The 12,881-nt window shown below is 38.1% G+C and overlaps 1 protein-coding gene across 5 annotated transcripts in view; it reads left to right on the forward strand.

Moving 5' to 3' along the window:
- The window catches only part of pde10a (phosphodiesterase 10A), a 145,718-nt gene that overhangs the window by 97,586 nt on the left and 35,251 nt on the right, over positions 1 to 12,881 (forward strand). For 3 of the 5 annotated variants that reach the window (XM_048205811.1, XM_048205807.1, XM_048205809.1), the window contains exons 3-4: positions 3,750 to 3,778; positions 10,399 to 10,522. In XM_048205811.1, the coding sequence (XP_048061768.1) occupies positions 3,750 to 3,778; positions 10,399 to 10,522 (153 nt within the window). The remainder of the gene's footprint in view (positions 1 to 3,749; positions 3,779 to 10,398; positions 10,523 to 12,881) is intronic. The other 2 variants (XM_048205808.1, XM_048205810.1) reach the window with 1 other exon arrangement.

Below are 12,881 nucleotides of genomic sequence, written 5' to 3' on the forward strand. Positions count from 1 at the left end.
ATTGTTACATTTTTTTGAAAAATGTTATGAAGAAAAAATAGTTCACAAGACACCAGAAATGTGTTTTAAGAAAATAAATCATTTTTCATTGTTAACTGCTGTGTGTAATTTCTGCACCAGACCATTTTCCAAATGGGTTTGTTCTGTTCTCCATATCCACCATATATGCACCAGCCAAGCATCTTTCATTGAGATAAATTGGAACGTTAATGACTCTCTACGGGTATTATAGACCTCCTTGGCTCAAAAAATATATTTTGAGTCAAAATCAGCTTACATAGTTGTTTTAAAGTCAATGGCTTGTGTCTGCACATTAAGCTAGGATAACTGAAATTATTGTTCTGTATATAAGTAATGTTCTGTGTTCAGTACAAGTTAAGATCAATTGATTACCACTGAGAATAATTTATATTAAATAGGGTGTAATGCCTTGCCCAATTGTAAGTACAATACATGTTTTTTGATTGCCACAATAAGGTATTTATTGACATAAGATTGTGGATATCTGCTTTACTTTTCATGCTGAATTGAGAGAATTCATTTCAGTTTACACAAACAATCTTAGGCAGATTTTTGCCCACTGAGAGCTTGACAGAAACACATCTGCATGTCCCTGCATTGATTACCAAAGATTTCCATCTGGGAATACCAGAAATGGAACAAGTATGACGTGAGCATAGGTAGCCTGTGGCGCAAAGTGGAATATTGCCCTCCCTTAGCTGCCCAGCAGAACCTGGGTAGAGAGACACTTCTAGGCTCTTTTCTAAAACCTAGTGAGCTTCTTATGTAAACAGCATTTTAATGCATCGCATGTGCACTTTCAAAAGCTAGATACCTTACAGATTCAGAAAAATACCATAATGACGAGTTCAATGAAAAAATCCCTCCAAAATGGAGGAAGTTTGACAGACGTGTAAATGTAAAAGACATCTAAGTACCCTAAAATATCAATGTAAAAGGTTTGGGGCTATTTTAACCGATTTTTGTCTGTGCACTTAGTATTGCTGCATTAGGTTAGCAAAATGCTAACAGGAAACTCTTTTGTAATCAGTGTGACGTCTGTCGTTTGCTTAGCTTTCGGAGCGTTTTTGTCTGTCATGTAAGTTGTTGCCTATATGTGGAGTGTTCCAGATCCAGAGTTTGAAGGAAGCTGCCTATGTAGACAGACTCTTATCTATGTAGGCCAGGAACTGTCATCATAGCCATATTGTCATCATATTGTTTGCGAAATGGAACGGCAGGAGGAGACACTGCCATACTTGCAGGTCTCGCAGTGTTCTCCTGAACATGGATTGTGCTGAAAGTGCACAGTGTCAGATTTACAAGATGATATAAATGGCTGATTAGACATAGTGCCTGCCAATGTCAAAAGGGAATCAAAAGAGACCAAATCTATAGCTGATACAAGTGATCTGATGTGTGTTTCTGCTTATGAGAGTTACACTTGCCGATCTGTTCTCTAGTCTAAATGTCCATTCATACTAAGAACTAAAGGACAAGGAAATATAAAGTACAGTTGGGCAAATGGTGCACTTCATGTACACTTATGGTCATGTGGACTTACAAAGGCCACAAGACCGTAAAGCAGTGATTCTCAAACTTATTCGAAATATTCGAAATGCCTAATAAGGCCCCTAATAAAGTGTTTTTGTTGTTGTTGTTTCGATTCAGTTCAAATTTTGTTCTCATCCATTTGTGTCTAAGCAAGCCAAAGGTCCATCAGGTGACAGTAGAGTCAAAAAAATCAATTCATATGACTTTACTGTTGTTTGTGATAAAGATTAAGATTTAAGAACAAAAAGCCCATGGAGTTTTAAGATTTTAATTTGTATGACTGTTCCAGGTTTCAAATCACACTTTTAAAATCAGGCTACCTCATTTATCCAGGTTTTCCAAGACCATGGGAACCGTAGTAGGTTGTTGAGGAGGTGAATTAAAACAATAAATATCTTGATGTTGTGTTGTTTTAATCATCTTGAGGCCCCCTTGAAAGTTTGCTGAGGCTCTCTGGTTAAGAATCACTAGAGTGTCCCATTCGTCATTTTTGGTTTCAGAAGGGTTCTCATGAACACCCCTTTTATGTCCACTTTGCACCCCCGATCACTTGATTACTAGTGTTAACCGCAAGGACGTAGGGTGCCATTTGGGTCATGACCTTGAGTCTGAAAGTCTTGAGACCACATTGAAAGGGAATAACTGGAAATAAATACATTTTAGGACTTTGAAAAAGTTAAAACAATTAAACATAATGAACCCTCTGTACATACAAACAGTTTTTTACTCTTTAAACATTTGAAAGTGTGTCCAATGCCAAACTTTCCCTGAAACAAAACAAAACAAAAAAAACTTGGAAATCTGAATGCTGCTTTGGAATTGGTGCGATTGGTCTGTGAATATTTTATGCCAAACATTTGGACTTTAGGTCTAAGGCTTTTGAAATAAATTGAGACATTCTCAGTTATAATCAGTAAATTATTGTTAATAAATTGTATTTATTTTGATTTTATTCTAATCACTTACTGTTTGTTCTGTAATTTAATAACTTAGAGACTGTTTAGTCACTCAAGTACAGTTGTGGTCATATGTTTACATACCCCTTGCAGAATCTACAAAATGTTAATAATTTAAAAAATAAGATGCATCATAAAAATTGTATGTAAACTTGGGACCACATCGGCACCTGTGAGCAGTCTGACGTATGTCACATTACTTGCTGTTGCGAGTGAGCTGTAATGCTTGCACAGAGATACATTCTACAAGACGTTCATATGCATCACTTCCTGTGTTCTACACACTGACTGAGCTTCTTTCTAATGGGGGAAGCCAGTAGGAAGAGTTTGCTGAATGTCCCCAGGTTTTACAAACCCACTGACCTCAGATACAGGTGGTTTCTCAGGAGAACAAAAGGAGGTGGCAATTTCTCACAAATTCTCCTTACTCATCTGGATGTACATGTTTGTGTCCGTATGTCATGTTTGTGTTTGTAGGTAGATGGAGCTTTTGCAAGCTCTTTTGCAATCTGATTTTTACCAAGGGCTTGGGTATCAGATTATAAAAACTTTTGCTTAATCAGTTGCAAATGTGACAATTAGGAAGGTGACAGAACTTTTTGTTGGTTGATTGGTTTCTTATTCTGTTGCATTCTGCTCTCACTGACCCAAAATTCTGCTACACAAAGCAGGGTTTTGTATATTGTTCTGACTGCAATTCTGTCAATGTGTAACATGGCACCTGGTCAGGACACTTGAGTCAGTTTTAGCATAGCTACACATTAAATTGTGTTTGTTTTTGTGTTTGTGTTATAACTGTGACACAGCGGTCAGTGCATGTCACGTTGTGCTGTGTTGCTTATGTTGGTGAAGCAGTTTTGATCCTGTTTCTCATGTGTTACTCTTTTCTTTTTTATATATATTATAAGTAATACACACAAGACTATGTAAAATAAAAAAAAGGGACACATAATAAATCAAAATAAAACATGCTGTATGCAAATGAAGAGACATCAAATAAATTAATTCATTCATATAATTAAAGGCATAAAAAGTCCATAAATTAAATACATTTAAACACATATATATAAGTAAATGCACAAGACTTCGGAAAAAATGGGAAACATAATAAATCAAAATAAAACATGCATCATGCATATGAAGGGACATTCTGCCCAGTCATCCATGAAAGTGACTTTGTGTTACAGTATATGATCGTCTTCATTTGTTTTGACATGGTTTTCTTTTGTATTTTAACAGATGACTCCTCAGCTAAAGAAGTTAGCAGGGTAAGTGATGCATCGCTTTCGTGTGTGTGTGTGTGTATGTGTGTTTCTTTAACCCAGTAAAGCCTGACATTGAAAATAATACATTTTATGTGTTTACGTGATATACGTGTATGTACTGTGCTGATAACTTTTAATGTAAATCAATGAGATCTTATAACAGTATAGCAGACATAAAATGCATATACAGTATCTTTTCATGTGACAACACTGAAGAAATGACACTTTGCTACAATGCAAAGTAGTGAGTGTACAGCTTGTGTAACAGTGTAAATTTGCTGTTCCCTCAAAATAACTCAACACACAGCCATTAATGTCTAAACCGCTGGCCACATATGTGAAAATGTCCAAATTGGGCCCAAAGTGTCAATATTTTGTGTGGCCACCATTATTTTCCAGCACTGCCTTAACCCTCTTGGGCATGAAGTTCACCAGAGCTTCACAGGTTGCCACTGGAGTCCTCTTCCACTCCTCCATGACAACATCACGGAGCTGGTGGATGTTAGAGACCTTGCTCTCCTCCACCTTCCGTTTGAGGATGCCCCACAGATGCTCAATAGGGTTTAGGTCTGGAGACATGCTTGGCCAGTCCATCACCTTTACCCTCAGCTTCTTTAGCAAGGCAGTGGTCGTCTTGGAGGTGTCTTTGGGCTCATGATCATGTTGGAATAATGCCTTGCGGCCCAGTCTCCGAAGGGAGGGGATCATGCTCTGCTCATTCATGGTTCCCTCAATGAACTGTAGCTCCCCAGTGCCGGCAGCACTCATGCAGCCCCAGACCATGACACTCCCACCACCATGCTTGACTGTAGGCAAGACACACTTGTCTTTGTACTCCTCACCTGGTTGCCGCCATACACGCTTGACACCATCTGAACCAAATAAATTCATCTTGGTCTCATCAGACCACAGGACATGGTTCCAATAATCCATGTCCTTAGTCTGCTTGTCTTCAGCAAACTGTTTGCAGGCTTTCTTGTGCATCATCTTTAGAAGAGGCTTCCTTCTGGGACGACAGCCATGCAGACCAATTTGACGCAGTGTGCGGCGTATGGTCTGACAGGCTGACCCCCCGCCCCTTCAACCTCTGCAGCAATGCTGGCAGCACTCATACATCTATTTCCCAAACACAACCTCTGGATATGACGCTGAGCACGTGCACTCAACTTCTTTGGTCGACCATGGTGAGGCCTGTTCTGAGTGGAACCTGTCCTGTTAAACCGCTGTATGGCCTTGGCCACCGGGCTGCAGCTCAGTTTCAGGGTCTTGGCAATCTTCTTACAGCCTACGCCATCTTTATGTAGAGCAACAATTCTTTTTTTCCAGATCCTCAGAGAGTTCTTTGCCATGAGGTGCCATGTTGAACTTTCAGTGACCAGTATGAGAGAGTGAGAGCAATAACACCAAATTTCATTTCCCATTCACACCTGAGACCTTGTAACACTAACAAGTCACATGACACCAGGGAGAGAAAATGGCTAATTGTGCCCAATTTGGACATTTTCACTTCAGTGGTATACTCACTTTTGTGGCCAGCGGTTTAGACATTAATGGCTGTGTGTTGAGTTATTTTGAGGGGAAAGCAAATTTACACTATTATACAAGCTATACACTCACTACTTTACATTGTAGCAAAATGTCATTCCTTTAGTGTTGTCACATGAAAAGATATAATAAAATATTTACAAAAATGTGAGGGGTGTACTCACTTCTGTGAGATACTGTAAGTATTGGCTGTCACACTATATCTCTCAAAAATATGTCTTATTAAGATGATATTTAAATGTTTAGTTTTATGATCAAAGCTCTGTAGTTTTTATTGTAGGGGGCAAAACATATGATGCAATGTAATACAATGATTGAGAAATGTAAAAAAAAACATTTCTCAAATCCTCATGTATCATATTTGACCCTCACACTGTTTTCTGAAAATGATGTATGGATAATAAAGTAAACCTAAGTAGCTTCAGTAAATGTTCATCTTTAAATATTGCTTGCATTATAAAAGTTATTCTTATGTCTACTTTATAAAAATCATTAAAGATTTCACAGCAAAAAGACACATGTATCAAAACCTGAAGGGGGATGTTTTTACAATTATTCTAGACTTTTACTTGCGAAAAAAGTATAAACTATCAATCAGATGACAGACAGCATGTAGTAGATAATGTACAACAGGTTTTTCAGCAAACTTTTGATCATGTCTATAATTTAGAGGCCTTAGAAATGTGCTTATCAAATATGATGCAGTAGCCTTTATAGGGTTAACCTTAAAGAAGTTATATCATGAGCAATCAATGTTGTAGAATGAAATGGATCTCTTACATTTAAAAAAAAAAAAAAGTGATGTGTGACCCCTTTATTAAAGGTCCCATGGCATGAAAATGAGCTACTACCGTGAGATTCGAGTACAATATTTTTTTTCCTCGAGAGACATCATGGCTTGCAAACGAGCGAAGCATGGCAGTTGCTGAGTGATTGGATGTACAAATGAACACCTTAGTATTTTTTAGTTCCTTCATCCGAGGCAATGAAGAAAGAGTGGATTAATTGTATTTTCTCTGGTAATACAACTTCCCATAGTTCTGTATATCTGCGCCACACATTTCACAGACGACTGTTTCCTCAGCGTTCGCCAATACAGTCCAGTTACTGTTGCTAATGTAAAGGTAGACAGCATCAAGTATGTGTGTGAATACACACACTGTAACGCGAGTGTTGAACATTTCTGTGTTGTTTGGATAACCGTTCTGCTGTTGGTGTTATGTCGCACACGATATCCACATTTGATGCTAGATGTAATTGTAATAAGAAAGATTGTAAAAACTTTTAAGATTTATGAAATATAAAATATGTAAACAAATAAATGATGTTGGCATGGTAGCACATTTTCCACAACAGCACCTATCCGAAAAGGTATTTGTAATAATGGCAGAGGTCTGACTAATTTAATTGCGCTGGTTAGTGTTTATAGCTGGTAATTATATATATATAATATATACGATAGCAAATCAGAGCAACATGAAGAGCCAACAATGTAGGCTAGCATTAGCTACATGATAATAACTGTAACAGCATACATAAACCAACTAAAGTACCGTATCCAGACACAATGTTTTAAACTAACCATTCGGAAATGTCCTGCTGTAGCCGCTGAGTTGCAATTTCTTCATCCGGTGCTTCTCCATCCGGATCAGATTCTGGGTCAAACAGAAAGCTTGAACGACTGCGTGTCTACAAGCCATTGCGATACATCCACTGTCAACATTAGCGCATGGTACCGTAGCCGCAAGCTGGTTAAGGCCATACCCACCCTCCACCTTGCCCCACCTCTCTCCTCCTCATTAGCATTTAAAGCTACAGACCCAGAAACGGCACGTTTCGGGAAAGAGACTTCAGATACAGTACTAGGGACCACTTAGGCCTATATAAAAGCATATGGTAACACTTTACTTGAAGGGGTGTGCATAAGACTGACATGACACCTTCATAATCTTGACATGACACGTGTCATGAATATGAATGAGGTTTTATGCATGTTTATGACAACTGTCATTAAATGTCATTCGCTCAATTATGTCATTTTTAATGCAAAGATGACATTGTTTGAGATGTCTTTGTTACGACAACTTGACATAAACCAATACATCATAACCTGTCAGTGTCTTTGTCATGACAACTTGACATTAGCAAAACATCATAACCTGTCATAAACATGACATAGCAGATTAATTATCAAACTTAAAAAACTACTTAGCTTTATGGGTTAACATTACATTACATTATTTTGGTAACACTTCAGTATAGGGAAGACATATATAAATGATTAACTATGACTTTTCCCTCAATAAACTCTTAATTTACTGCTTATTATAGTTAATTGTTAGGTTTAGGTATTGGGTAGGGTTAAGAATGTAGAATAAGGTCATGCAGAATAAGGCATTAATATGTGCTTTATAAGTACTAATAAATAGCCAATATTTTAGCCATATGAATGCTAATAGTAATAAGCAACTAGTTAAAAGACTCTAAAATAAAGTGTTACCATTATTTTATAACAGTGTCATCTTTTTTAAGAAATTTGAAATTGTCTATTATCTGACCTTCTGTTGGTGGAAACTTAAAACAACAAAAAACAAAAACAAAAAAAAACATGAAATGAAAAATAGTCATGACGCTGTTATAAAATTATTTGTCAGAGTATTGTCACTTAATGACATTTTAATGACAAGTTCAATTTGCACCACTGTACTTGAGCTCAAGATAAATATTCATGACACTATTATAATGACCTCATGACAGCCAATGTCAAAACCAACCACATGACAGTTTAATGTAATGTTAACCCATAAAGCTAAATGATGTCAAGTTGTCATGACAAAGACACTGACAGGTTATGATGTATTGGTTTATGTCAAGTTGTCATAACTAGGACATCTCAAGCAATGTCATCTTTGCATTAAAAATGACATAACTGAGCGAATGACACTTAATGACAGTTGTCATAAACATTCATAAAACCTCCTTCATATTCATGACATGCGTCATGTCATGATTATGAAGGTGTCATGTCAGTCTTATGCACACCCCTTCAAGTAAAGTGTTACCGGCAGAGTGTCCCAAGTGGGGATGGTTATCAGGGGAGAAGCACTCATGGAGAACTTCATTGAAAAGTTTCTGCTAATAATCACTAAGCAACACACACTCAAGCATACAGCTGCTAGATATGAGAGTGTCTGTTAAATGACAAATGACATGCAGAACACAAACCCTGTGACAGATTTAAATGAGCAGAAGCAATGACCTGTTAATAAGATCATTGCCACTTTAATGAGCTAGGGTTAGGAGCACACACACTATGCTCTGAGACCCGCTGATTTAGGGGACAGAGATGAAGAAGTTAAACGGGGCCGCTGGAGAGAGACACGAACAGCAGAACACGATGGAGACAGTGTTCAGGGATGGGGTTGGAGAAGACTGGGAGGGTGGTCTGTGGAAACAAGGACTTTTTGGAGAAGGACAGCGGGGATGTCGCCTGTCCTCAGTGCGTCACATGTTCGTCTACATAAACAGGATGCGTAGGGAGCCGTTCCCGTGGGGGAGCACCTCACACACCCCTCATCCACCGGCCCACTCTGACCTTTCACACAGGGACAGAAATAGACATTCTTGTTTTGCCGTTCACTCCTCCTGATTTGGATGTTAAAAAACTGATTTCTATATTATACACAGGTCTTTTTTTATATTTCATGTGAATATTGTGAGAACAAAGCTTCATTATTGGATTTTCATTATTTACACTGCCTTTTAAGAATAAGTTGTTTTGGCCAAAATGTCAAAAGTGTCAAAGGCAAGTCCCATAATGCATTGTATCAAGTTCAGTAAAAAAATCTATCCAGAATGGAGGACAAAAATATCTTTTCACACTGCGCCTAACCCCGGGTTATCGTCGTTCTAAACACCGCTTTTAACCCTGGGTAAGGAATGTTTCACACTTGTAATTTAAAAGCGGGGCTTTTTACCCGGACATTGCGGTGCCAAACTTGTACAGTCTGGAATGATGGTGTTAGAATGTTACAACCAGACGCTGTAGACAGCCAATCGTGTACTCATATTTGCCTGCTTTGGGGAGTCACGGAAGCACTTCACATTGTATATAAACAGTAAATTCAGCGTTTGAGAGGAAAAATGTCAAATGTTGAAAGAAAACATGACAATTTGAGTGAAGAGACCATTTCATTCTTACATTTATAGTCCGAAATGTCCATTCAGTATAAACTCGATTGTACAGTTGGCAATACGAGGATCCACAATGCTAGAGCTAGCTAGCCTAAACAAGTCGCGTGCTGCGTTTATCCAATCAATGAAGCTGACACCACAAATATGCAAATAAGAACATTAACCCAGGGTTAAGGAATATCAGCTTATGAATACCCAGGATTAATTGTTAACCCTGGGTAAAATATGAGCAGTGTGAAATGTGAAGCAAGATAACCCAGGATTCTGTTTACCTGGGGTTCAGAATTACCCAGGGTTAATTATTTTAAGCGTGAAAACCCCTAAAGAAAGACTGTTTTCAGTCTAATTAAATGGTCTGTTTTACACAGTATTTGTGAATATCTATTTTTATGTTTTTGAGAACCTAGTTGTTACCTAATGCGAAATGCAAAATTGATTTTAATGTTAAATTGAGTCTCCTGTGTGGAAGGATAAATCTGAGATACTCACATTGTACCTTTCTTTTAATTCATTTAACTTTCGGCAAAAAATAAAATCACTACACTAACGTTTATAAGTTTGGGGTCAGTAAGATTTTTATTTTTTTTATTTTTTTACAGAAATGAATACTTTTATTTGGAGGATGAATTAAACTGATCAAAAGTGACAGTAAAGGCTTAAACATTTTTACAAAATGTTTCAATTTCAATTAAACACTGTTTGTTCCTGCAACAAATACATCACGGTTTCCACAAAAATGTTTGCACTGATAATAATAAGAAATGTTTCTTGGGCAACAATTCAGCAAATTAGAATGATTTCTGAAGGATCATGTGACACTGACGACTGGAGTAATACAGCATACAGTGCAAGTGCATGTGAATGTGTGTCTTTCTTGTGTCCAGCAGTACCAGGACACGAATATGCAGAGCGTCGTATATGAGCTCAACAGCTACATGGAGCAGCGGCTGGACACTGGAGGAGACAACAAACTACTGCTCTATGAGTTGTGCAACATCATCAAAACAGGTCAGAGCCTTTCTGTCTCACCCACATATGCAAAGACTCACAGAGCCCAAATTACCCAGCATGTTATGCACTTCAGGTAAAAGGTAGTCCAGCCATACATAACACTTAATAATTCTTAAGTAACAGTTCTTATTAATTTTATAAAATATATAAATACTACTTGTGCCTCAGAGCAGTAGTAAATATATACTGTATAGAAAGGATGAATTATAGTAAATTTACATAGCCTATAGCCTTCTGTTGGCCCAGACGATTGGCCCGCGCAGCCCACTTGAGTCAAAAATTCGAATCAGTTTAGCGTGTGCAGCGGTCAAATCAAATCAAAGAAGGCGGGATTTACTGTTCACAGAAGCCGAGCAGTGCATCGCTTGAAGAATGCGAAGATGTAAGCAACTGAACATGACGAGACAACACCGAAATATTTGCCAACTGTTTTCGATTAAAAAAATGTTAAATGTCAATGTTAATTTCCAGGGATGCAAACTGCTACTGACTTTTTTGAATTTCTCTTATTTCAATGCCATTTACGCTATTCGTCACAAAATGCACAAAGGAACATTAACCTAGCAGTTTTCAGCATATTAGACAGAAGATAAGAGTGAATGTTTGTACAACCCAAATTCTGGAAATGTTGGGATGTTTTTTAAATTTTAATAAAATGAAAACTAAAAGACTTTCATATCACTTGAGACAATATTTTATTCACAATAGAACATAGATAACATAACAAATGTTTACATTTTACAATTTTATGCACAAAATTTGCTCATTTTAAATTTGATGCCTGCTACAGGTCTCAAAATAGTTGGGACGGGGGCATGTTTACCATGGTGTAGCGTCTCCTCTTCTTTTCAAAACAGTTTGAAGACATCTGGGCATCGAGGTTATGAGTTTCTGGAGTTTTGTTGTTGGAATTTGGTCCCATTCTTGCCTGATATAGGTTTCCAGCTGTTGAACAGTTCGTGGTCGTCTTTGTTTTAATATTTTTACCAAAAAGGTGAAAGATCTGGTCTGCAGGAAGGCCAATTCAGCACCCGGACTCTTCTACGACAAAGCCATGCTGTTGTAATAGCAGCAGTATATGGTTTTGCATTGTCCTGCTGAAATACACAAGGCCTTCCCTGAAATAAACATCGTCTGGAGGGGAGCACATGTTGCTCTAAAACCTTTATATACCTTTCAGCCTTCATAGTGCCTTCCAAAACATGCAAGCTACCCATACCGTATGCACTTATGCACCCCCATACCATCAGAGACGCTGGCTTTTGAACCGAACGCTGGAAGGTCTCCCTCCTCTTAAGCCGTCAGACGAGTCCAAATTTGACTCTGTGATTTTGTGGAAATCACGGACGCCGTGTCCTTCGGGCTAAAGAGGAGACCTTCCAACGTGTTATCAGCGTTCGGTTCAAAAGAACACTTTTTCAATTTGAAACAGTCCATTTAAAATGAGCTTTGGCCCACACAACACGATGGTGCTTCTGGACCATGTTCACATATGGCTAATATAATAGAGCTTTAGTTGGCATCTGCAGATGGCACGGCGGATTGCGTTTACTGACAGTAGTTTCTGGAAGTATTCCTGGGCCCATTTAATAATGTCATTAACACAGTCATGCCGATGAGTGATGCAGTGTCGTCTGAGGGCCCGAAGCCCACGGGCATCCAATAAAGGTCTTTGGTCTTGTGCCTTACACACAGAGATTTCTCCAGTTTCTCTAAATCTTTTGATGATGTTATGCACTGTAGATGATGAGATTTGCAAAGCCTTTGCAACTTGCCGTTGAGGAACATTGTTTTCCACAATCTTTTTACGCACTCTTTCATGGCCTCTGCCCATCTTTACTTCTGAGAGACTCTGCCTCTCTAAGACATCCCTTTTATAGCTAATCATGTTACAGACCTGATATCAATTGACCCTTCGCCTGGAGTTTGATTGACAAGCGATCTAACCAATCATAACATAAGAGTTAGAAGATTAACCTCGGTGGACTTGAACTTGAAAAATGGAGTGTATTTACGTCTTTCTGCATTTTAAACAACATTTCTTCTCATGTTCATTCATGTTTATTTGATGATATAAATGAACTAGTAGGAAGAGATGATCGGTTCACGAGCCGCTTGAGCTGAGGTGCTACAGCAATCTGCACGACACATTAAAGAGCCACAAAACGTTTTTTATTGTTCAAATTTCTTTAAAAAAAATTACACAATTTGAAAGCTGGGACTGTCACGGATCGCGAAGCAAACAAATAGATCCAAGTGCAGCAGAAAAGGTGTTTATTGAGGGTAAATCCAAAGGGCGTAATCCAGGTACTGGCAGGGGTCGAAATCCATAAAAAGCAGTCCAAACATAAAACAA

This window comes from Megalobrama amblycephala, linkage group LG10 (assembly GCF_018812025.1).
Source record: "Megalobrama amblycephala isolate DHTTF-2021 linkage group LG10, ASM1881202v1, whole genome shotgun sequence".
Lineage (NCBI taxonomy): Eukaryota > Metazoa > Chordata > Actinopteri > Cypriniformes > Xenocyprididae > Megalobrama > Megalobrama amblycephala.